The following is a 25832-nucleotide window of genomic DNA, read 5'->3' on the forward strand; positions in this document are numbered from 1 at the left end:
ACGGTCTCGCCCACTCTTTGATGAAAATCATTCCACTACGTCAAGTCGTCCCGTCCGCTCTGTGAAGATGTCTGCGACGGGTTCAGGCGGCTGTGGACCGGGACCCGGACCCACCTCGGGCACCGGGTCCGGGGCTTCCAACCCCAGAAAGTTCAGCGAGAAGATAGCGCTGCACACCCAGCGGCAGGCCGAGGAGACCGCCGCCTTCCAGGAGGTGATGATGGACATCACCTCGACCAGGGTGAGTCTGAGACGGAGGCAGGAGGAGGAGAGCTGCCCGGAGGAAGAGAGGCCTTCCCCGGGCTTGTCAGACTCCGAGATAACGTTGCGTGCCGCCCCGGACGTGGCGCTCTGCTTTTGTTATGTCCGTTTTTTAGCGAACTTGGGCGGACAGAAGTGAGCAGTTGTCCCCAGACAGTGTCAGTGTCCGCGGAAAAACTTCTCGCCTCTTGTTGTCCGTTTCCGATACGCGGTTAGCGTCGTTAGCCAGCGTTAGCTACCACGGCTAACTTGGCTTGTTTACTATGTTAACGTCGCTGTCACTACGCTGGCTCCGCGGGGAGAGAGCGTCCCCGCGTAAGTGCGTTCTAAAATCGGACACTTCCGCGCGTCTTCGCGTATTATTGTACGAAAATGACCACGGACAACGTTAATCGACATTTGTAGCGAATCGTAGCGTTTTCCTAGTGAATTCGGCTGCCAATAAAGTCACACAGATGCGTTTTATTTCCCGTCAGTCAACTTTTAAAAGTGTGGACGCCTCAGCCTCATCTAGCCTAGCTAACTGTCAACTTCAAACAAAGTGGGATCTCTGCCGTTAAGAATCCACTCAACGGTTGAATTCTTCTTTTTAAATTGTTCACTAAAATGCACAATAATATATGTATAATATGTTATGATTTTGTAAAATACACAATATACACATTTTAGTTCTCTCTTCATTTGGTGTGTTCACACCCGTGTATTTTAATCCTAATAGCAAATCTTAACTCTTATTTTCTCAACTTCACAGACTTTACAGTTGTAAACTAACGGTTATTGTCTCGTCCAGAAAATGTCGATCAGGTTTTCCCGAAACGTGGAAATGATGATGTTCTCAAATGTCTTGTTTCGTCCACAAACCAAAATTATTCAGTTTTAATGATTTATTTGTTACACGGAGCAAAATAACCAGAAAATATTTACATTCAAGACACCAAAAGCTCAGAAAGCTTGTTTTAATTTAAAAAAAAACAACTTAAACCCTTAAATTGACTGTCAAAATAGTCGACTAATTATACTAACACTAATAATAGTCAGTTCATTTAGTAATTGATCCATAGCAGCCCTGATAATACATTCACATAATGAATTTAATTGCACATTTTTAATTAGCTCAGGCCTTCATGTTGTTTGTTTGTAACAAGCAGCCTGTGAGTGACTGAAGGGAGTTAAAAGCATAATATTTATCTAATATTACACGTGTTTTTGAAAAGTTTTCCACCCCCGAATCACTGCCAGTTAGTTTGGGAAAACATTGACTGCTGGAAAGAAGAAATTAGTGTTTTTGACATGTTAAAGAGTAAGAGATTAAAATGTGCGAGGAGTAAGAAAAGATTAAGTTAAACTTAATAATTAACGTTGAGGTCTCAGTGGCTCTTTGTTTTTTTGCTCATGTAACTTGAGAGAATCTGTCAGTGTGTGTGTGCGTTTTAAATACATACGACTGCAGCAATTAACCGATTACTAAACTAGTCGTGTAATAATGTAATAAGCGATGAGTCAGTTCCAGTGTGGCTGCAAATGATGATTATTTGATTATCAAACAACCTGTCGTCGCTTATTTTCTAACTAGTTGTTTGGTTCAAAAACAACTAGACCTTGAAGTAATGACGTTTTCTTTGATTCAGTTTTTATGATTTCTTTGTTTTCTGGAGCAAAGAAACACAAACATTTTCACAAGAAAGAAGCTGAAAAATCAGATAATCTAGCCTTTAGATATAAAATGTTTACTCAAAACTGATTAATCGATTATCAAAAATAGCTGAACTAATTATTAATCGATTACAAAACCAAACGCCAATTTTTCAGCTTCTTAAATGTGAATATTTTCTGCTTTCTTTGCTCCATGACATAAATAAATCATTAAAAACTGAATCCCTTTTTGGTTTTGTGAACAAAAAAAAGACATAATTTCAATTTTGAACTAATGGATTAATCGCGATTGATTGATTATGTGAATAATAGTGAGTTGCAGCCGTAATCTCCAGATTAGATTAGACTAGCTCCACACGTCGTTAAGGCACAGCTTTATCGTTTGCAGATAGTTCAGTATTTAGTGCATCTGTGATTGTGTGATGTCATTTTTAATACATACGTGTGTGTGTGTGTGTGTGTGAGTGAGGGGGTGGTGGATGCAACAGCCTATCAATACTGAACAGCTTCATCATGGAGCCACTGCCACCAGCAACACACACACACACACACCCTGATGCTATTAGCTGATTGGGCCACCCACACACTCATGGTCTCTGTGTGTGTGTGTTTGTTCTTATATTTGTCACCTCTTTAGGACCTTTTTCATCCATAAACATTGACCATGTCAGGACTAGTAGTCCTCATAGAGACCAAAACCTGGTCCTAATGAGGCAGAACCTCATAGCGGAGAACCTGGTTAAGTTTATATGAACCAAATGTGTAAATTGTAAGGAAGTAAAAGTCTTAAAGTATACGATATTTACTGTACTGAAGTATCAAAAGTCATTTTCTGATATAAAATGTAAGTAAGTTTTAGAAGTAAAAGGATTAAAAAAACGAAACTAATAAAACCGCAAGGTTGTGGGTTCATTTACTGGCTCTGCTCGTCTGCACGTGTCCTTGAGCAAAGACACTTAAACCCATGTGTGAATGAGTGAAAACTGTGGTGTGAAACAGCTCATCAAGACTAGAAAAGCTCTATATAAATACAGACCATAATACCAACTCGTCTTCTTCTCCTTCTTCTGATTTTGTTTGGTAGTAACAAAGATAGTTAGTGGAAATGTAGGCAAGTAAAAATGTACTCAAATTCATTCATTTGAGCAGCGCCACCATGAGGAGACGTGACGTAGTGACGCCTGGCGAGTGAAGAGCGCCTTCATTTATACATTTAATTATCAATATTTGCTCTGGCATATCGATTATCGTATTGTACGAGGACAAGGACGAAGATATATCACCCACCTCTGTTCTGACCATGTTCAGGTTGCCCTTTTATGTCACTTCCGATGCCATAGTTGTTCTGCTGAAAGGAAAGCAGCAAATACAGCGAGTACTGAGCCGAGTGGTACGGTCAGAAAGTAGTTCAAAGAGTCGGACTGACATGCCGGTGCTCAGTTTTAAAATTTTGCATCTTTAATTTAAAGTTTATTCAACATTCTATGAATATTCTGTGGTGCCGTAACAGGATGTTACAAGGAACCGCACAGAACAAGGACAGAGAGAGAGAGAACTGAACAAAATCAGTTCATCACGCTCTCCAAGAGAATGTGTGTGTGAATATAGACTTATATTTATAGGTTTGCAAGATTCAGCGGTTTCTCTTTTCTGTTGTTTTTTTTTTATACCCGTGAATCTGGTTCATGGCTGGTTCTTCAAAACAATTCCACAATGTTAAATGGCTGCCACAGGCACAGCAGCGTCATTATACAAGAGTCCACAAGAGTCAAGGCTAAAGCGACAAACTTGTTTTTTCTGCGAGTAAAAGTCTGTCTAACGGCAAGTGAACATATTTTAAGGTATTGTAATTGTCTCAGAGCCGTGTGGAAGTCGCTTGTTGTGCTAAAGGGTTAAAGGGACAGTTTGGGAGTTACTAGTTTGGTTACTCGGGAATAGATGAAGCTTATTTGCAGATTGTAAACGAGTTATTTTGCAATATTGGACAACATGAATAAAAAGATTCCCATCAACAGCTTTCTCTGTCTTTGTCGTTTCAGCTCCAGGCTCAGAAGCTCCGTCTTGCCAGGAGTCAGGGTCCGTACTACGGCGGCTCGTTACCCAACGTCAACCAGATCGGCAGGAGCCCGCAGGACTTTCAGGTGACGACCGACAGACTCTTGAACCCCCCTCTTTTTAACTGCATCCGGTCCATGCAGCTTTCATATCATTCATTCATTGTGTACATCGTCCAGGATGTGCTCCTGGACGTTGACCAACAGGAGACCGTTTTTTCCTTTCTTTTCTATTTTGTGTCTGAGCACAAGGCCGCGAGCATCACCCTGCTCCTGTGTTGCTCGCAGGCCCCCGCCTCCGCAATAACCTATGACTTATCTCACTGTCGTGACCGACGATTGGTTAGGGGTCATATTTTATGCCGTGTCTTGTCCCCCCCGAACAAGACACGGTAAGAATCTGCGACTGTGATCGATAATCTGACGTGGTGACATTATAAATAAAAAAATATCCTGCAGTCTGATCCCGGGAAGATGGAGTTAAAACCCAGTTACTAGTCAACCTCCTTGTTTATTATCTAACCAGCGAAGCACCGTCACTCTTGTATGTAAACTCTATGTAAAATTGTAGTGACCACACTCATTAAAGTAGACCACACTACACCTCTTTATAAAGTCTAGTAGTATTTATTAAAAACAGGGTTCCCACGGGTCGTTGAAATCCTTCAAAGTTTGTGAATCTTTTTTTTTGAGTTTTTGAAAATCGCCCTAAATAGACATGGGTCACTTAAGGTGCTTGAATTTTGTCTCGCTTGTTTGTAACAACAACACCTGCTGTTTCATGCCCTGCATTGCTTGATGTACGTAGACAAGGCCTATGCAGGACAAACGTGGAGACGGTGTTGGGGACACTGTCCACTGTCTCTCATTCTCTGCCGTTGGCGTGAGATTCCGTGCAGAACAATGAGCGAGTAAAGTTAAAACAAGAGAGAGCAAATGACAACGTGATGCCTGGGAAATGAAAATTCCAAGATCTTTGTCTCACTAAAGAAAATGACAAAGACTGACTTTGACCAAGATCCCAAAAAGGACAATCACATGTCCAGATGCAGAGCGTTTGGCAAATCAATAAAAGTAAACGCCATCATGGGCAAAGACGCTCTTACGAGTTGTCCTCCCATCTTAAGCTGTGTCAGCACATTCAGTCCTTGAATTTGAGGGGATTGGTCCTGGAAAAGTCCTTGAATACCAAGCTGCATTCGTTTCTCCATGTGAAATGGTTTTAGATTTGTCGCATTTCTACTAATATCTCTTGCGTTTCTAATTGAAACATTGTTGGTGCTGCACACACTGGTGCTTGTAGGAAGTCACCTGCCAAGTTTTAGGCTACAAGTTGCCCTCCCATCTTAAGCTGTGTCGGCACATTCTTTTGAGGGAATTGCTCCTGGAAATTTGATGTCAACCAAGGTGTGGGAACATAGTTGCATAAACATAGTTTCATATTTCAAACAAAAGAGTTAGTCAGTAGTGAATGAATAAAGTCTGCCTTTCCATTTATTTACGATGAGTTTATTGTGTGTTCATATGTCGCTCTGTTACAAAACATTTTCCCCGTCGATCCAACCAGCGAAGCAATAATGTCACCATTTACTGTGCGTGTGTTTGTGTGTGTGCACACACACTGTGTTTGTGCTTCTAATGAGGACAAACATTTACCAACACGTACATCTTCTTTTTACATAATGTTTAAGGGGAATTGACAAAATAAAGGCGACACTTTTAAATTGTTTGCCCTGTAGGTCGGCGTGTTAAAAATATTCAAGTGCACCCTAAAATGCAACCAATGCAGAAAGTAAGTCTGGATCCCTGAAATCAGATATCGTCAAACAGACCAAGATCCCCCTGATATGACTAAGGACTAAAAGAGTACACTGAATAAGCTGCTACCTCCTTGAAGTATATGCTGGCACTGTCTACAGCTGTTATTTATTTTGATGTTTATTTATTTTCTACAGTGGCATAAAAAAGTATATCTGCTGTGACATGAGGAATAAATTCGAATTTCTAGGGCTGCAATGAATGGATATTTCCGAAATTGGCAGTCAGTGTTTCTCAAACCTGGAAACGTTGATGTTTTTGGTCACATTTTGCAGTTTTAATGATTTTCTTTGTTGTATGGAGCAAAGAAACAAGAAAATATTCACATTTAAGAAGCCAAAATCTCGGGCTGCACTATTTTGATAATCGATTCATCAGTTTTGAGTTAAATTTCTATATCTCAGGCAAGTTTCTTGTGATTTCTCAGCGTCTTAAATGTAAACATTTTCTGGTTTCTTTGCTCCTGAAAACAAAGAAATCATAAAAGAAATATATTAATAAGAAGAAAGAAGGTGTTGAAATTGAGCTTGACTTGTTCAGAGGACAGTGCGTCATCTGAGAGTCATCAGCTCTGTAGAGCTGAACTCTTCCACCTCCTCCTGCTCCTCCTGCTCCTCCTGCTCCTCCTCTCTGCTCCTGTGTCTCTGGTGTCAGACAGATTAAATTAATTTGGCAGCAGGTAGCAGGATGTTTTTAGCTGTGCTGAGCAGAGGAATGTGAGAGGCTGAACCCGCTGCAGTGCCTTTTTCCTGTGAACGTATCCAGGTTCTGACTTTCCAAGAAGAAATGGTTTCATGTGCACGTGGATGCAAGATAAACAGAGAAGAGCAAACAAACAGAACCTGTCTGCAAGATCCACAGACCCACCGTCTGTCGCGGCACCTGATTTCTGACAAATCTGGTTTATTCATTAAGATGTTTCACTCAACATGTGAGCAGGAACATCTTCTAATTCTTACATGTAAGTTTCTGGTCCCTAATAAATAAGAATAAGTTCAATAAGTAAAACAAAACCAGAGTTACCACTAGGAGTCCCGATCCAACCACTTTTGTCTGACCATGACCCGACTTCTGGGGGCGCTATAGAGCCTTGGGGCTACGAACGGGTTTGTGTGCTATGCCACTATCGCATTTTTCACCGACCTGACCTCCGTGCTAAATTTAAAGAGATTTTATGCTCGTTAACCCCCTCAAAAATGACTGGAAAGCCACGGATATAATAATAATCTTATTAATAATAACATTCAATGCTTCTGTCCTTGAAAAACATTGCCACTTTTTGTGTCTCGACGTTTCTTTTTGTTGCTACTTATCTCAGATCTGTCCCTCTCTGTGTTTTCAGGGCTCCTTCCCTTCCACTCTGGAGTCCAACCGGTCAACGCGGCATCACGGCCTGGTGGAACGAGTCCAGAGAGATCGTCGTTTCATCTCCCCGGTCCGGCCGTACCGCAACCGACAAGTATCCTTTCATTCTCTACCAGGTCACTAATGGTACAGATGCACAGATACCACAAATCGTTGATCACTCCCACTGTTTTCATATTTTAACCGACACATATTTTCCAGCCTTTACGTCAATAAAGCTACAATTACATGTACTGTAAATGACCACGTAACAACAACCCTGGGTGAACTGTGCTGTACACTGTGCTGTGTTTTCCTGGGATCAGAGCTCTCCACTAGTTTTTCACTTTCACTGAGGAAATGATCCTTTATTCACACAGTTTCATTTGATTCCCTCACCGAAGTCCGTCGAAAATCTGCGATCTTTACATCCCACAGCAGTTGTTGATCCACTAACGCCTCCATCAGTAACTTGGAGCATGTAATCTTCTTTTGTCCGGCCTGATAATAGTGGAGATGATGCACGACGGTTTATTTCTGCCGCTGGCTGTGGCGCGGGTGTCTGCTCACTGCTGTTCTTGTCACCTTGAGTCGTGGAGGCTTCGGGCCTAACGCTCGAAGCGCCGCGTATTTAAATTTACGGAGTTTGGTCGTCATTGAAGTAACGTGTAAAGTTCAAACTTGCTCCAGGGTGTTTTCGGTTGCAATAATGTGTTTTCTAACTGAAGCATTTGAAATCCTTTGCTCAGACTGTGAGCTAAAATCACTGATTTTCTCTATGGACTATGGTGCAGAGGAGTGAACTCTTTACAAATGTGAGTTTCCTGTCAGATAACGGCTATCTTACCAGTGCAATACAGCATTAAGAACATTATATAAGGCATCATAGTATCAAAGTGGCTAAAATCAGTTTCTATTAGTTCCCTCACTGGCAGCCACGGACAACAGCTGCATGCTGGGTGTGACTGTGTCAGTATCTCATACAGCCACTCTTCAAAAGCCTGAAATATCTCTTAAATCTTAAACACATTCATTGTTGGTTGAAGTCTTCACATGAGATTTGTAGACGACCGTAAAGCCTCCTCGTCTAACATGACATGAGCTCGACAGGCAGCCCCGGGTCTGTGAATTCCCCCCCGTCTGCTGCATCTAAATCACCTCAACAATGCACCGCTGTGGAACATCTCGTACATACACAGATATGACGTTATGGCATGTCAGGTTTGCTTTATGTCTTTGTGTCAGTGGTAGTTTTATTATCTGTTCTGAGGTCAGAAGCAGACACACAGCATGCTTTTTGTTCCCATCATCCCCTCACATTAGTCTGCCGTCAGCTGGCACTGAATCAATGCCAATCCATTTCTTAAAGGAGAAACTCTGTGGAGTTTGGTGCGGGAGAGTGAGCGGTTTTACCGAAACTCACAAACACATTTTGCTGAGACAAAGGGGACGTTTATGCTCGTAACCGCTCACAAAAATGTCCAAGTAGCCACCTGCAACAAAGACGGCATCCAAAAGGTTGTGAAATTCTAAACTAAATACGAAATATTGATGACTCCAGCTCCTCCTTCACCACTTCAAGAATAAACAGTACAGCGGAGGGATATGAGAAATGATGGATGAGTGGAAGCATGTGTTAGCAGAATAATCCTTGGTCAATTGGTTTCACTTCTACCACGGTTTGGTTGTTTTTTTCCAAAGAACCACTGACTTTACATTAAATGAATGACATGCTTTGTGAAATAGTGGATTCAACGTTTTAAAAGGAAGAGAAAGCACGAAATCTCAGGCCAGAGGTGCAAGTCACGCTGAACACACAGTCAGTTCAGGAGAAAGTGTGAAAATGTGGAAGTGGAAACAGTTTGAGTGTGAATCTTTACAGCCGGTGGTCGAAACTGAAAAGGAAAATAAATATTGTTTTCCAAAGGAAAGAGAAATAGAGGAAGTTTTTCTATCAGACATAATACCACAGAGCTGCAACCTTTTGAGGTTGTTGTTTCCTTAACCACTTGTCTCCTCAGGTGGACAGCTCGCCATATAACTCCGCCTACTTGTCCCCGCCGCCCGACCCCAGCTGGAGAAGGTACTGTGTCTAAACCCACCTCCCCAACACACACCGCTTCCCCTCCCCCGTCTGTCTGTCTGTCTCCATGGAGACATGGCTGTCTTCAGGGACGCTTGTTTTGTTATTTGCTCACCAAGACCTCTGTGAAGCCTCCGTCGAGCCTCGGGTGGTTTAGAAGGTGATAAAAACAAGAAAATAAGCACTACATGGATGTCGTCAGTGTGTTTATTCGCAGAAAAGTTTATCATATAAGTTTTTAGTCCCCGTAACACTGTAAAAAAAAGTGTTCTGACATTATATTTTGAATTTTCTGCCGCAGTTAGCAGCTTGCTGGGACGAAACTCGTCGGTGAGTGGATTATTGGGCTGAAAGATAAAGATTAAAATATATTTGAAGTCTCCATTTGTCCACACTAAAAACGCACAGGTCCCCTTTCCTGTTAGTCCGCGCTAAAACACAGTCCTGGACTTTTCAAAAATAAAAGTCTCCGTTTCAATTCATCCACACTAAAACACAACGTTGTAGCTTTCTCAGTTTTTGTTTGTTCACACGAAAATAGAACCATAGCGTCTTCAAAATGAATGCCCAAAGTTTCCATTCATCCTCGCTAAAACTAAACCCTTGAGTTTTCTCAATAAAAGTTTCAGTTTCAGTTCATCCACACTAAAACACAACACTGTCCGTTCATCCGGCCTAGAAAAAAAACCCCCGACCCTCTGGTTTTCTAAATAAGTTTCGATTTCTGTTTGTCCACACTAAAACAAAGTCCTGGAGTTATCACAGCTAAAATCTTAGTTACTATTCGTCCACACTATAACGCACTAACAAAATAGCATTCTCTGTTTCTATTCATCCTTGCTAAAACTAGATCGTCCACGCTTAAACACAAACCTGGAGTTTTCAAAAATAATTTTCAGTTTATGTTTGGCCAGAACAAAACAAGTTTTAAAAACATTTAAAATGCTGATCTTTATTTGACAGTAGCTATATAAAGACATTACAGAGAACTTAACAACAAACCGCTTACGAGAAAGACATCCTTCAGCAGCTTAATTTGTGGTCCACCACTCATAGAGCAGCAGCAGCAGCAGCAGCAGCAGCAGCAGCAGCAGCAGCCTGAGGGTCTGCTGAACAATCACGATCACATGTGGCGACACTGGGGCTTCACAAAGGTCTTAATGTACTGATGCTGCAGCTTGAAAGTCGTGTACTGCAGTACAGACACTAATCTGTGCACAACTAACAGGAAACTGAGTCGACTTTTAGGCCACGTCTCTTCAAACCTGAGTTTTGTTTTGAAGAGCCTTCACTTTTCATTTCAATCCTTCCTCCTCCTCCTCCTGGGAATCTTTTTTCCTTCTTGTCGCCTTTTTGTTTTACGTTTCCTGCAGCGTTCCAGTCGTTTAATTTTTTCATTCCTGGTAGAGAGAGAGTCACAGACGGTTCACTTTACAATAAACAAACAAACACATACATCGGCCTGACATCACCACCTCCAGCCATTTCATAAAACCTGACAAGTTACATTAAAAACAAGTCTTAATAAAATAAAGAAATTATTAATTTCCTCATTAATGTTCTGCATTCATTTATTTATGTATTCAGTTCAAGGGTTGCAAAAGTTTACTAATCGCTTACTAAATGAATCGATTACTGAAAAAAAACACCAACTGTTTTGATTATTGGTTTGAAAACGTTCTCTAAAAAAAGTTTAAGCTTGTGAAATGAAATCAATCCTTTGATTTTGTTGACTAAAGAAGACATTTGAGGATGATTGTTCTTCCATTATTTGGACCAAACAACGAATTGATAAACTGACTAAATAATCAACAGATTATTTGGTAAAGAGAACAACATTTGATAGCAACATTTACACTTTTTTATTTATTTTTTTACTTACTTTTTAAATCAAAAATTGAGTGAGGACAGGTGTCTCTATGGCAGTTTGTGCAACTTATTGAAGAACGTGTGAAATAGCACCACCATGTGGCTGGTACTGTTATATACTCTGGCCATAGTTGAAACCTTTTGGAGCAGAAACAATAGTTTAATTGCCATTCCAGCATTTTCTCATAAAATACTGAAACATTAGCAAAAACCACATATGTAGGGCTACAACTAACAATTATTTTAATTTGAATATAATTTATCTCGATAAAATTGATTAATTTGCTCCATAACATGTCAGAAAATGTAAATTTATTTTCCCCAAACCTCAAAAGGATGATGTTCTCAAATGTCTTCTTTTGTCCACAAACCAAAATTATTCAGCTTTAATGATTTCTTTGTTATATGGAGCAAAGAAACTCGAAAATATTCACTGAGGACGATTTAATTTAGTTATCTATTAGTAATCGGTTACAGCTCTAAATATTTGACATTATCCCTCTTTTAAACACCATTTATTTAAAATATATCATTAAAACTTTCACAAATTCAGAAAAGTGTACCCTTTTTCTACCATGAAGGTGAAAGATTATCATCATTTTAAAGATCTGTGACAAATCTTCATATTGATCAAGAGAGAAGTCTTCCTCCGTCACGTCAGGTGACACATCAGCCTTCCTCTGTCCTTTGCTCACTGCCTCCATCTTCCTCCTTCCTTGGCTTTCGCGTTTGCTTTCCGAGCTCTCGTCCTTCTTCTTCATCTTCTCCTCGTTGTTTTTCGCCGCCCTGCCTCGTCTTTCCCCGTGTTCCTACTCTGGTGGAGGAAAATAACTTTTTGTTCTTGTCGATCACAAACAAGGAATTGGCCTGGAAACTTCCCCGGGGATAAAAGCCAGTCGTTTCATCTCCCCACCACTGCACTCAACAGGTGAATCCTCTTCATCCTCGTTCCTCCTCCTCTTTCTTCCTTCCTTCCTTCCTTCCTACCTTCTTTCCTTCCTCCTGCTGGACTCCTCTCCAGCTCCTGCTTTGACACTGGAGGAACAATAAAGACGTGTGGGCGAAAATGAGAATAATCAAGACTCTACTCAGGATTTTATTCCTCCTTTCTTTGACTGATTTCAATTGATGAAACCCTTTTCCCACTTCTTTGCTCTTCGTTTCTCGCCTCGTTTTTTATTTCCACTCTTCTTTGAGAGATGATATGTATAGGTACTGGTCCAATACTAGTCAAAATCACAGGATCGGACAGACAAGAATCTAAAATCTATATATATATATATGTATGTATATATATATATATATATACATATAGAGTCTTCAATATACTTCTCAGGTTTCCATTCATCCTAGCTAAAACTAAACCCTGAATTTTCCCTATAAAATTTTCATTTTCAGTTAATCCACACTAAAACACAACACTATAGTTTTCTAAATTGCAGTGTGAGTTTTCGTTCGTCCGCAATAGAAAAAAAAGGACCATCTGGTTTGTCCACGCTAAAACACAGTCCTGGAGTTATCGCAACAAAAATCTTAGTTACTGTTCGTCACACTAAAACCCAACCCACAGTTTTCAAAATAACGGGCTCCTAGAATCTTCAAAATAAATTTCTCAAGTTTCGATTCATCCTCGCTAAAACTAAACCCGGGAGTTTTCCTAATAAATGAAGTAGTGACACCCGGTGAGTGAATCTGACAGGGACTGTTTACGTAAGAGCAGCTTGATTTGTTAATTAAAATAGTGATATTTGCCCTGGCGCATTGATTATCGTACTGCACAAGGAAGGACGACGATATATCACAAAATTGATATTTTCTTCATAGATCGACTGTAACGGACTCATATTGTTATCAGCAGGTACTCGTTGTATCAGTGTTGGACATGTTGTCTTCTGTTTCGTCCACTCTGCTACACTCGTCACTGCATTCTTGCAAAAAAAAAAACATTGTTGCATAATTTAAAAATGTGCACATGAAATTAATTTCTGTGATTAGTGAAGTCATGGGGGATGATATAAAAATATTTTTTTGGTTTTCATTAAAGTGAAAAATAAGAATCTTAAATAAGATTTATAGAAATCATGAGGAACTGGATTTGGAAAGATGCTCCCCCTTGTGGCTCCTTCAAATTACACTGCTGGGATCATATGTTCGCATTTTCAAATATGGTGTTGGTGATTTACCCTGTTGACGATTTTCACAATAATGGAAATTAACCAAGATCAAGATTTATCATGATGTACGATTAAAAAAGCCAATATCGGCCGATATGTTTATTTATATTCTGTCAATTTTTAATTACGGAGGAGACTAATTGACCTCTGCTGGTAGCGGTTATCGGCCCAAGCACTTGATCGGATATCTGTGAGTCCGTAACATATACACATACATCTTAAGTAAAATGTTTGGGAAAATTCTGTTTGGGGACCCAAAAAAAATCTTTAGCGACCCACCTGTGGGTCCCGACCCAGTGTTTCAGAACCTTTATCTATCTATATATACTGTATATATGTGTATATATATATTTAGTAGTCTGGTTTGTGAAGTAGAAACTGTCACACAGTCCCAGCTGTGGTCAATTTTTTCACTTGTTTAACCTTGAATTTTCACATGATCTTCAGCTGCTGCTTCTTCAAGAAGAGCTTGGTTTTCTCTCTCTGTGTCCTTTTACACTATATGTGTGTGTGTGTCCACCCTCAGAACCAACTCTGACTCAGCCCTCCACACCAGCGTAATGAACCCACCCACAGGAGACCCCTTTCTCACAGGAGGCCACACCCTCACCCCCCAGAGCACCAGGCGCACAGGTGAGGAATCACAAACGTGTGTTCACAATCAACACCTCATCGGCGTCACAGACGCTTGCTGAGGCTACACCCGTACTACTACAGACGAGTGTCCTCATGAGGAGAATTGCATCATTAGTGATGCTTGGTTTAAGGAAAGAGGAGCGACCACGTCAAGAGATCGGTATGTTTACATGCACAGTGTAATCGAGCTGAGGCCGTAGTCCGACTAAGACGGGCAATCGGACAACTTGCGGAGTCCGAGTATATGGAGGATGACTCTTGTAGTTGCCGTGTTACGTGAACAAAGTACTTTCGGGGGGAGTACATTTTGGTGCGTGTGCAGAACGCCAAGTCCGACTCCAGTCCGGCTTACTGTATAAATGCAGGAGAAATCAGACTATGCATTATCCAGGTATTAGTCTGACTAAGACTAGATCGACTGTAGTCAGACTGACATGTTTACATGACATTAAGAAAACCAAATTATTGTCTTAGTCTGACTAAAATCAGAATTTTAACATGCATGTAAACAAAGTGTAAATTCTCATAATCTCTGTTTTGTATGTGTGTCTCTGCAGGTCAGACTGATGGAGAAGGCAGAAGAAGTGAGTGAGATTTCTTTCCAAAACACTGATCCTTGTATGTTTGGGGTGGGAAAAAACAGATGTATCACTAGTCTCTCTCTTGAATGAGAATCAATAGACTGATTAATTAGTTTCAGCTTGCTGATATTTGCCATTTTTTAATAATTGGCATCTGTGAATTATCTATTAATGTGGGAATTATTACAAATTACACATTTATGCTGTTAAAAACTTGCCAAATGTTGATAAACCTGTTATTTGTTCTGTCACTTTTTATTCAATATTAATTCCATTAAAGTTATCATTGGAACTGAAACATGACGGCAGCAGCAGCAGCGACAGCACCTTGGAGACACAAGCATAAAATTGGATTAGAAACCACAGGTGTTTAAAATGACTGCATCTGACCTCAATCTGTGGATTCTTCTTTATTTTGTCCCTCAGTGTTTCCTTACCCGGTTCCTCCAATTGAAGAGAACATGTTGGACGAAGGGAAACTGCTCAAACCCTGGGACACCAAGAAGGTGAAACCATTTAAACCACATTGAAATGTTTTACTGATTATTTATAGACTTCATAAAGGAGAACTGATTTTGTTGTTTTATGTGTTTTTTTTTAATTGCAGTTGCCTCTGTTGACGTCCCGACCCAAGTCCTGTGAAGTCCCGGGTATCAAGTAAGTCCAACGCTTTCTAGTCCTGTTGTTACTAGAAAGAGCAACTGCTTTGTTAAATTGTTAAATCCCATTGCATCGGAACACCTCATGGTCTTGATTGTCCATGAAGGTTCTCAGTCATCTAGGTCATAGTCATCTTCAGGAGTTAGATGTTGGCAACTGGACTTGCTTGAGATAAATTTGAATTAATTGAGAATTAAAGAGTCGAACATCGCAGGGCATTCATCCCCTGACCCAATGTCAGGTGTCATTAGGGTCACCTGACTCTTGCTCTGATTCTTCTGCTTCCCTCAGTATCTTTACATCCCCGGAGCAGCCGTCCATTCCCACTCACGGTGTCCCCTCGGCTCTCAACACTGGTGGCTCGCTGCCCGACCTGTCCAGCCTCCACTTTCCCTCCCCACTGCCCACTCCGCTGGACCAGGACGAGCCCGGTTACCTAGGATCCTCCTCTCTGAGCGGTGGGAGCAGCACCGGTAACCTGGCCTCCACCCTGACCCAGCTGGGTATCAACGCTGCCAACGTATCAGGAGGCAACAGCAACTACCATCACCACTCACAAGGTCTGTGCAGGATGGATGGATGAGTTGAGTTGGGTTGGTTGATTAGATGTTTGGTTAGTTGAATGATGTAGGATGGATGTTTTGTGGGTTGCATTTTTAGTAGGCTGGTTGGATGGATGTTTGGTAGATTGATGGTTGGTGGGTTGTTGTTGGTAGGATAGATATTCAATGGGGTGGATGGTTGGCGAGTTAGATAGTGGACTGAGGTTTTTTGGTTGGTTGGGTGGGTGGCGTTAGGTAGGTAGGTTGGATGGTTGTTTTGCTGGATGGATGATTGCCTGGTTGGATGGATGTTTGGTAAGTTGGTTGGTTGCTTTGATGATGTTTGGTAGGTTGGTTGAGAGGTTGTTTTGTTGGGTGGGTGGATGAATGATTGCTGGGTTGGATGGATGGTTTTATAAGTCAGTTGGATGAATGGATATTTGGTGGGATGGATGGTTGGTAAGTTAGATGATTGGGTTGAGGAATTGTTTGTGTTGGTTGGATGATGTTTGTTACGTTGGTTAGATGGATAGATGGATGATTGCTGGTTTGGATGGATGATTATTGTTTAGTAAGTTGGTTGTTTGATTATCACATGTCAGAGTTATTGGGCTGATTTTACTTCTGACATAATTATTAAAGCCAAAAGAGTGTTGTTTCAGTCGCCCCCTTGTGGAAACGATGAAAACCTTATTTTACGTAGTTTTCTTTGACACACACTAACAGACATTCATTAATTCACCAACAGGTGACGCTTCAGCAGCTGCTCAGTTGTTGTAAATCTGCCTCGGCTCAGTGACTAATGTGAAGTGTAGCAGAAGGAAGTTAGTGGTTAAGAAAAAAGACAAAGTGAAACAGAGGGGGATGTACGGCCCCTCAGAGCACAGCGTCAAAGTTTAACCACAGAGAAAAACACAAGAAGGGAGTGGATTGTATTTATTTTCTCATTGGAGTGGTAGTGCTGCCAGAAAGTGCAGCCGTGCTTTATCGTGTGTGAAGTGTTGACACCACAGCTCTGTCTGCAGCCTCTCCACACCTGAATGTAGATCAGTAAGTCATATTTATCTGACTGTGAACCACCGGGGGAAACCAGACTGAGACACATTTAAATGTTTTATTTAGCACAGTGACAATTATAGGAGTAAAAAAACACAACTTTTTAACTGAAATTCCGTGTGTTAAAAAATGTTGTTCCTGGTTTTGCTGCTCCAGCCGTCATCACAGCAAATGTACTTGAAATTCAACTCCTTAGTCTCTGTCTTTATTTTACCGGACTCCTTTGCTTTGTCTCTGTCCCCTCAGTTTTTCTGTCTCTGATTCTGACTCCTTTCTGTGTCTTTGTCTCTGTCCTCGGTCTCCTTCTTTTCCGTGACTCTGGTCACTCTGGATAAACATCGATGTTGTTTGGTCTTCTGTCCTCAGGTCTCCTGGCGTCTCTACAGAGCACGCTCAGTAACCCCTCCCTGCAGTCGTCGCTAAGCAACCCCAACATCCAGTCGTCCCTCAGCAGCCACTCCTTTTCCAACTCTCTGAGCTCCGCCTCCCTGCACTCGTCGCTCAGCAATCCCTCGCTACAGTCGTCCCTAAGCTCCTCCCCCTCTCTGCCGTCCTCCCTCAGCAGCCAGTCGCTGCACTCCTCCCTCAGTAACTCCTCCCTCCAGTCGGTGTCCAGCGGTAACCCCAACTACAGTGGTGGCGGCGGTGGCATGGGCGGCTCCGGCTCCTCCTCTTCCTCCTCCTACTCGCCGATGCTCAGCGGCCAGGGTCAGACATCGCTCAGCACGTCGCCGCGGAGACGAGCCCAGCTGTCGCCACTCATCCTGCCCATGGGAGGGGAGTCGAGGAGGCATCACTCCAAACAGTTCTCCCCCACCATCTCCCCCACCCTGTCCTCCATCACACAGGTAACACACACACATGTTCACACCTGCAGTTGTAGCAACAGTCAGCAGTGAGATGGACGTGAGATCTGTCACATTTAAATCCATTAGGGACGAGTCTTACAGCTGAAGGCTTTAAAGGTCCATTATTCCTCACCTCACTCTTCCATTCCAAGCACGTTGGAGAAACTATGTAGCCTTCAGTTAGCGTCAAAAGATTTGTCCACTGAGGGCCACTGTGAAAACATGGTGTTCGTAAATGGCCTGATATAAATATAAAAGGCTCATTCTGGGGAAAAATCATACGATCCTGTAATTGTACAATAATATTACGTGCAATTGTTACCAAATGAAAATTCCACCAAATAGTTTACACACTGGACCTTTAAATTATACTAGAGGTGTCTCGAAATGTGGACATGTGATTGCCTGAGCTGCACACACCCCCTGCTGGCTCCTTGCACCTAAAACCAGCCTAAAGACTAAAGACTAAGCCTCTCACTCTCCCACACCAAAGTCCATAGAGAAATTGACCGATTATGCATCACAGCACACAGGAGCTGCTGGTCCACTGCTGCCTCCATCAGTAAGTTCACATTTGCTGATTTGTGACTTCTGTGTTTGGAATCCTTCGTTCATTTACCTCAGTGACACAAAGTGACCACACGAGGCAGCAGTGGACCAGCAGCTCCTGTGTCCCTGCAGCTAAAATCACTGATTTTCTCTCTGGACTTTGGTGTGGGAGAGCGAGCGGTTTACAAACTTCTGTTTCCAGTTGGTAAAAGCTGTTTTACAGTTTCAGCCATGGTTGTTTTGTCTTTTTAAAGTGAGCATGAGCTTCCATGTCTCAGGTTTGTTCCTTTTTAAAGTAATAATTCTGCAGACTCAGCTGTTTGCAGCTCGTGGTCCCGTGAGACTTGACTGTGTACATCTCATGAGATTTGTGCAGAGGATACAAGAAATAATTTTTTTTTTTTTAAAGGCTGATCTAAGGTATTTTATTAAAAAGATGTCAGGCCTTTTTAGATGAACATGAATCAGATGTTTTTAACCCTAACCTCTATCACTCACAGGAGCTAAACAATCTGATCTGAAGGGTAACATTTCAATTATGTTTTCCCTAACATACCCCCTGTCTCCGCAGGGCGTCCCTCTTGACACCAGCAAACTGCCTCTGGACCAGAGGCTTCCTCCGTACCCGCTCAGTCAGTCCCACCAGCACCAGCCAGGCTCACACCAGCCTCTCCCCAGTCTGCCAGGCTCGCAGCCTGGACAGCAGCCTCCTGCACTGGCTCAGCACCACCACCAGCAGATGCACCGCCTCCAGCAGACGCGACCCAACGCCCAGCAGCAGCAGCAGCAGCAGCAGCAACAGCAGCAGCAGCAGCAGCATCATCAGCAGCAGCAACAGCAGCAGCAGCATCAACAACAACAGCAGCATCAGCAGCATCAGCAGCAGCAGCAGCAGCATCAGCAGCATCAGCAGCAGCTACAGTCCATGCAGCAGCTGCACCTGCAGAACCTGCGCAACCAGCACATGCATCAGCACTTTGGAACGGTACAAATAATCCACAGGATTACTGTGGAGTCAAAGTGTGGTGGTATTAGGCACTGACATAAAATCAGAGCCGTGTGCGGCTCCTGCTGTGGCTCCCTGTAACAAAAACAAGCATCAGGGACATTTTAGCCACGTAACAAAAGGCTCAACTATTAAAATCTAGACCTACTTAAGTCTACGACATCTTTAGAATATATTTGCGTCTTTTTCTTCATCGTTTCCAACTTATAAATGAAGTTTGTAAATTGCTCACTCTGCCACACCAAAGTCCATAGAGAAAATGGTAATTTTTAGCTCGTATTGTCTGAGAAGCTGCTGTTCTCCTGCGGCCTTGTTTGGTCAGATAAACCTGAACGAAGAATCTCTTACACGGAAGTCACAAAATAACACATTTGAAGTTGGTGATGGAGACGGCAGTGGATCGACACTTCCTGTGTGCTGTGGGTTTAAAATCACTGGTTTTATCTCTGGGCTTTGGTGTGGGAGAGTGAGCGGTCAAACGAGATACAGCAGTGAACATGTTCTTAAGACATCAGAGACTTAGGTGTAGATTTTATGACGTGAGTCTTTTGTTAAAATTCAGTTTTCTTATTTTATTTCCCTTCTGTTCTCTGTCTGAGCGAGCACTCATGTCCTCGTACAACCACATTTTTTCAGATGAGGAAAAACTCTGTCATCACTTTACAACACGATTATGGTCTGTTTCACAGAAGCAGATGGGACAGCAGATGAACATGACCAACACGCCGTTGATCAAGAACGAGAATGCGCTGGATCAGTGTGTCCAGAGCTCCTCGATGTCGTCGCAGTGTCACGTCAAACAGGAAGCAGAGCAGCAACAACAACAACAACAGCAGCAGCAGCAGCAGCAACAACAGCAGCAGCAGCAGCAGCAGCAGAGAGTCAGCGGCCTCCCGCAGCTCCAGCAGATCAGCCACAGCCTCGCCACCGACCTCTACAACGTGAGTAAAGTCCTGCACCAGCGTCTACACCAAAGTCATAGAGAAAATCATCAATTTTATATCACAGCACACAGGAGTTGTTGATCCACTGCTGCCTCCATTGCTTAGTTTAAATGTGTTACTTCGTGACTTTGTTGTTAAAATGAATTGGTTCAGATTCACCTCTGTGACACAGACTCACCACACGAGGCAGCAGTGGACCTGCAGCTCCTGTGTCCCTGTGAGCTAAATATGCTGATTTTCTCTATGGAGTTTGGTGCTGAAGTGGGAGGGGGATTACAAACTTTATTTATTTTTTTTAACTTTACTTAATCTCTTTTTTATTTGTTGGCTTTAAAACATAAATATCAGTGTTAAAAAATTATTAGATTTGTTTGATTGAATCATTTTTATTAATCTGCTCATGCTGAGCGTTGTGTAACAAAGTCAGAAGCAAATCATTCGCCCCTTTATTTCACCGTCCACGTCGATGTTTGTCTTTTTCACGCTCTTCGAGGAGCTCCGTTGACGTTGGTGCCCGCACCGACACTTAATGTTTTAATTCCTTTTCCCGATTCTGGAAGTCAGAGAATAAACAAATAAGTCGATAAAGTCACTTAGAGCCAGAGATAAGACTGGAAACAGTTAGATGTTAAAGGAACAGTTCATACTGTTTTTACTTCATATACGTGTTTCTATATAATGGCAAAACAAATGAAACTTTTGTTGATATCATTATTGGGCTTCTGTTTTTAGAAAACTGTGTGTATTTATTGTTTGTTTGCTGCAGGACGCTTTGTTCAGCTCTCTGCTTGACGACCCGTACCTGAGTCTGCAGCTCTCCAGCAAATCCAGCAACCAGCAGGTAACAGCGCCGCGTTACTTCACCCTGAGAACACACAGGTTACTACGTTTAAACGTACTGTATATACAGAGCAGCACAACCTCTGCAACCTGACACCAACTGTATGAACACACCTGAGCAAAAAGTCAGAGTGAATTTGGGAAATTTGGAAACAGTTCAAAGTTCACTTTGCTCATTTTTATGAACAAAAACTAAAGAAAAACGGTCTCATTTTGTTACTTCTGCACAATTATTGCTACTTTATACACAACTAAAAATTTTAATATTAATTGAATCATAACTTTGACTCAATGACACATAAGAAGCCTTAAGATGTGACCTATAAACACACACACACACACACAGGATCTCCATATAAGGAGTTGAGTATTGTTCCCACTGCAATTTACCATGGATGCACCTAATGGTTAAAAAAAGAAAAGAATCAATCAAATTCAAACAAAAACACATTTGTTTCTTTGTAAAGTGACTGATCACCAGAAATGGAAAAAAAAGCATTAACTACTGTCACAAACACACGAGTTACTCTGGCAAAAGAAATGTTGTAAATGTATACAGACAATAACCAGGATGTATATTTAGTATTTTTTTCCATGTAAGGAATAATCCTGCACACGATTAAAAAAAGATCCAAAGTCAAATCATAATGATCTAAAAAGTTTACTCTCAATGTCTTCTCTGGTTATGGCAGTGTTACAGCGCCACGTGCAGGCCTGGCATATGTACTACATGGATCATGTGGACACAGACCCTGTTCTGAACATTGGTCTCCTCTTGTTTCCCAGTTCACGGCCGAGAACCAGGGCGACGGTTTGTCTCTGAACCACGGCGGCGTGAGCCGCGGCAACGCCGACAAGAACCAGTTCCCCTCCAACACCCAGGGCACCATGGGCCTGCAGGACCACGGCGACCAGCAGCTCCTCAACAACCAGAACCAGAACTACAGCGGAGACGGACGACACAATGTCCCCAACATCATCCTCACAGGTCAGTGGCGGGGCAGTCTTCCTCTTCCTCCTTCTCCTCCTCTTCCTCCTGCGATTTGTCGCGCCGCTACGTGTGATGAGTGTTTGTTTTTACCAGTTGCACGCTCTGATGTGCAGACGTGTAAACCTGTCCTGGTCTAAGTCTCTGTGTAACTGTCTCTGCAGGAGATTCACCTCCAGGTCTGTCCAAAGAGATTGCCAGCGCTCTGTCCCACGTCCCCGGCTTCGAGATGGACCCGTTCTCCCTGGACGACCCGCTCAGGATGGACCACCTCGCTCTGGACATGCTTGAAGGTGACCTGATGCTCGCCGACCCGGCCGTGGAGGACTCTTTCCGATCCGACCGGTTAAAGTGACCCCTCCTGGCCCCGCCGCCGCCGCCCGCTGCCGCACCCGTACGCTTCAACGCTCCGCAGAGCGAGGTTTGGACACCACGGAGCGGAAATCTCTCTGACGAAGTCTCGGAGAAACGGACGCCAAGGTTTTCAGTGGCGGATTGAACTGATGGAGGCGGAGCTTTTCCATCGAAGGCGGAGCTTTTCCATCGAAGGCACTTAAACTGAAAACGCTCTTGCAATGCTTGAAAAACCAAGTCGCTTCTCTTTCTTTTTCTCTCTCTGTTTTTCGGCATTAGCTTGTACGAGTCTCGTCTGCACGTTAACGGAAAAAAAAATAATGCAAAAGACTGAACTGTGTGTGTGTGTGTGTGTGTGTGTGTGTGTGAGTGAGTGAAAAACCAGGTTTACGTCGCTCCCCCCCCCCCCCCCCCCCCGGCGGCCATTTTGACCGTCGCATTACACGGGAAAGAAGATTGGTTTGGACGAATTCACCCACCCTCTAAACCCCACCCCCCTCCTAAACCCCACCCACCCCCAAAAACTGCCATTCTATGTCAGACAAGGCCGGCGCCGCGGCGTCCACCGCGTCCTCAGCGTCCACGTCCTCTGCTTTAATCGCCACTTTGACAGGAAGTCAGCCATGATTATAGATTATAGATTTCTATATTTAAGATAAATATAAATATATGTGATGTCACACAACAGTGGCCTGGAAGAGTCTGCGATATATTTTTTTTTCCGACCAGAAAAGATGTCACGTGACACAATGATGTCATCGAAGCAGCTTTAAGAACAACACTGTGATCACGTCGGTGTTTTTTTTTTTTTTTTTACGTAAAACAAGCGAAAAAAAATCGTTAGTGAAAAACAAAAGTTGTTTATGACTCGCTAACACAAGACGTTGTCTTCAACCAATCACAGCTCAGCTCAGCTCAGCTGCTGATTTAAGGTTATTTTGTTTTAAAGTTTTAACTAAAAACTTGACTGAGCGACGACATCAAACCAGCTTTACAAAGAAAAATATGCAAACGATGCAAAGAAAAGAAGACGAGAGCAGGCGGGGACACGTCGGCAGTGGTGTCGCATGATTGTAACCATGGAAACGTGGAGTAACCGACTCACTGAGAGGTCTAAGTTAAATTAGACGGAAACCGCAAGAGGCAGCAACTGCAGAGGCTGCGTTCAGAGTCAAGTCCCAGTGTACACCAGGTCTCAGGCTGGTTCCTGGTCTTAGTCTGAGTTCTTAGCCCAAGTCAGAGTCGCGAGTAGTCCCAGTCCAATCTGGGACCCGGCCTGAGACTCAGACTTGGTCTGGGACTGAGAATCTTGACTCTCGTCGTTGATGAATGTTCAATCAAAAGATTTTTCTACAAATCTGAAGTAAAGTTTTTTATTTTTTTGAATTTTTTTCAAATATCTGTATCCATATAAACATAAGGCGTGGTTGCTATGACCACCGCATTCATGTCCAGCTGCTCTGCATCAGCTTCATTTTATTATTTCCAAACGTTTAAGGCTAAAAATTATCCAAAGTCAAAATGGAACACGGTCTGCGTCCAGGCGAGCATTTCAGCTCCGTGCCATTTTAGATTTGGCACGTTCGTAAACAGGAAGCAGAGTTTTATTCATTCACAAACGACGTTGACGTTAAAAAAAAGTTTCAACAGCTTCTCGTTCACGGCGGATTGTAAAAGTCGCAACTAGACATGGGACAAAATAACGGCGACTTAAAAACATTGCATCCATGTCGTTGTCCAAAAAATTATATCGCTGGATGCGATAGTTTTACGATAAATTTAGCATTTTTTCCTGGAATGACTGGAAAGATGCAGGTAGCTCTCCCTAGTGGCACTTCAAAATAAATCTCAAAAGTTTTTGGTTTTTTTCTTCCCCTGAAAATTGAAATTAACCACAATCAAGTAATTGTATCGCGATGTAAGATAAAATCTTAATTTTTGTCCCATCCCTAGTCGTGATGTTTTAGGTGCTCTGTGGTCGTAACCATAGCAACAGCGCTGCAGAGAGGATTTGGCCTGAGAAAGACGCTTTATTTTGTTGTTTCAATTTGTTTTATTTGAAAAGTAAAAAACATGTTACTGAGACTTTATTTCTGCCTCGGACGTTTGAAGCTGCTGCAGAAATGTGTCCTTTTTTTATGAAGAAAATATAAAGAAAAATGAGGGAAATATTTGAAATATTTCTCATTTATTAGTATGAAAAAAAACAGGAGAGATTTAGAAATGATGCTAACATTTATTAAAAAAATAATGGAAAATTAAAGATTGCAGATAAATAAAATAACATTAAATTATTTAATAGTCAAAACTTCACCCCCAATATATTAATTATTAAAAACTAATATAGTTTTTCAGATTTTATTTTTTTAATGTGGCGGAAATATCCTGCCTCCGTCAGTGATGTCACTTCCTGTAAATCATAAAAACATTACTGAGCAGAAACTCAGGATTACAGTTTAAAATAAATAAATGAATAAAAAGTGAAGGTCAATCCAAAGGTCAGAGCGAGTGTTTGAGAAGGTGTGGTCAGACGGTAGCAGTGGCGGCCCCCGCAGGTCAGATGAAGCCACTGCAGGCGCAGGTTCTCAGGAAGTGATGTTGAAGGTGAAGGAAACGTTCGCGGTTGTTGTGTCGTGTTCGTTTATCGCCGTGACGACAGCGTTTCTGTGCAGCGTCACTTTGGCTGCGAGTCTTTGTTTCCACTGATGTCGTGTGTGAGTCACGAAGTCGCGTAACGGACCTTTAACGAGTCGTTTCATTCAAAATGATGTCTCGTTCTTATTTTATTTTTTGATATTTTTGTTATTTGAAAACCGAGAAAAAGAAAAGTAACATATTTAATGAAATTCATCCCAGAATTCACTTTTTCATCCTGTCATTTGTGTGTGTGTGTGTGTGTGGGGCATCTTGCCGTTGTTATGCAATAAACCTATTGTGAGTTCCAGACTCTGCCAGTAGGGAGAGCTGTTGACCAGCGAGGTGGTATGAGTGTATGTGTGTGTGTGTGTGTGTGCATTAGGGATCAGTTAAAGGCCATATTTCATATTTTTTTTTCATATTTTGTATTGATGTATAATATTAATTGCGCTCACATTATTAATGTTATTGTTTTGTTTGTTTGTTTGTAGCGCCCTCTGCGGTCTCTTGCTTTGTAATGTTTTTATTTTGAACCTTGTCGAACAACGTCGAGGGAACGTTGAGCGTTGTACATACAAATCTCACAGGAGACATTTTTAAAGAAACTGTATCTTCACATTATTTTCCAGAAAATAAACAAGTGAAACCTGGACCTGCAGCACTTTGATTGTTTTTTTGTTTTTTTTTCCAACAAGAAACTGACGTTTTGTGTCACTTTTCCTCACGTGGAACCAAATTCCATAGAGAAAATCGTCAATTTTTACGTCATGGCACACAGGAGTTGTTGATCTGCCGCTGCCTCCGTCAGTCAGTTTAAATGTGTTATTGTGTGACTTCTGTGCATGAAAACCTTTGTTTATGGGGAAATAATAAAAGGGAAAGCTTCAGTTTCCACTTGGAAAAAGGGCAAACAATGAGACAAAATAGAAAACTAA

The 25832-nt window shown here is 42.1% G+C and overlaps 1 protein-coding gene across 3 annotated transcripts; it reads left to right on the forward strand.

Moving 5' to 3' along the window:
• Positions 1 to 22: 22 nt before the first annotated feature.
• LOC131471249 (CREB-regulated transcription coactivator 2-like) lies at positions 23 to 25547 on the forward strand. 3 transcript variants are annotated; one of them, XM_058647707.1, is made up of 16 exons: positions 23 to 241; positions 3954 to 4055; positions 7129 to 7245; positions 9152 to 9213; positions 11942 to 12010; positions 13783 to 13889; positions 14450 to 14476; positions 14900 to 14979; positions 15081 to 15130; positions 15425 to 15693; positions 17098 to 17579; positions 18700 to 19113; positions 19824 to 20075; positions 20845 to 20919; positions 21705 to 21906; positions 22071 to 25547. In XM_058647707.1, the coding sequence occupies exons 1-16, from the start codon at positions 68 to 70 to the stop codon at positions 22259 to 22261; spliced, it is 2673 nt and encodes an 890-aa protein (XP_058503690.1). In that variant the 5' UTR covers positions 23 to 67; the 3' UTR covers positions 22262 to 25547. The 3 variants fall into 3 exon arrangements, with proteins under 3 accessions (XP_058503690.1, XP_058503691.1, XP_058503692.1); XM_058647708.1 differs by having other exon boundaries at positions 19830 to 20075; XM_058647709.1 differs by lacking the exon at positions 11942 to 12010.
• The last annotated feature ends 285 nt before the right edge of the window (positions 25548 to 25832 follow it).

Source organism: Solea solea, chromosome 13 (genome assembly GCF_958295425.1).
Source record: "Solea solea chromosome 13, fSolSol10.1, whole genome shotgun sequence".
In the NCBI taxonomy this organism is placed as follows: Eukaryota; Metazoa; Chordata; class Actinopteri; order Pleuronectiformes; family Soleidae; genus Solea; species Solea solea.

What these genes read in the sequence shown, in the direction of transcription:
- LOC131471249 (XM_058647707.1), top strand. Translation starts at nt 68, where the DNA reads ATGTCTGCGACGGGTTCAGGCGGCTGTGGACCGGGACCCGGACCCACC. An exon ending in CCCACCACTGCACTCAACAG is followed by an intron (nt 12,011 to 13,782) that starts GTGAATCCTCTT and finishes GTCCACCCTCAG; the next exon opens with AACCAACTCTGACTCAGCCC. An exon ending in TGTGAAGTCCCGGGTATCAA is followed by an intron (nt 15,131 to 15,424) that starts GTAAGTCCAACG and finishes TGCTTCCCTCAG; the next exon opens with TATCTTTACATCCCCGGAGC.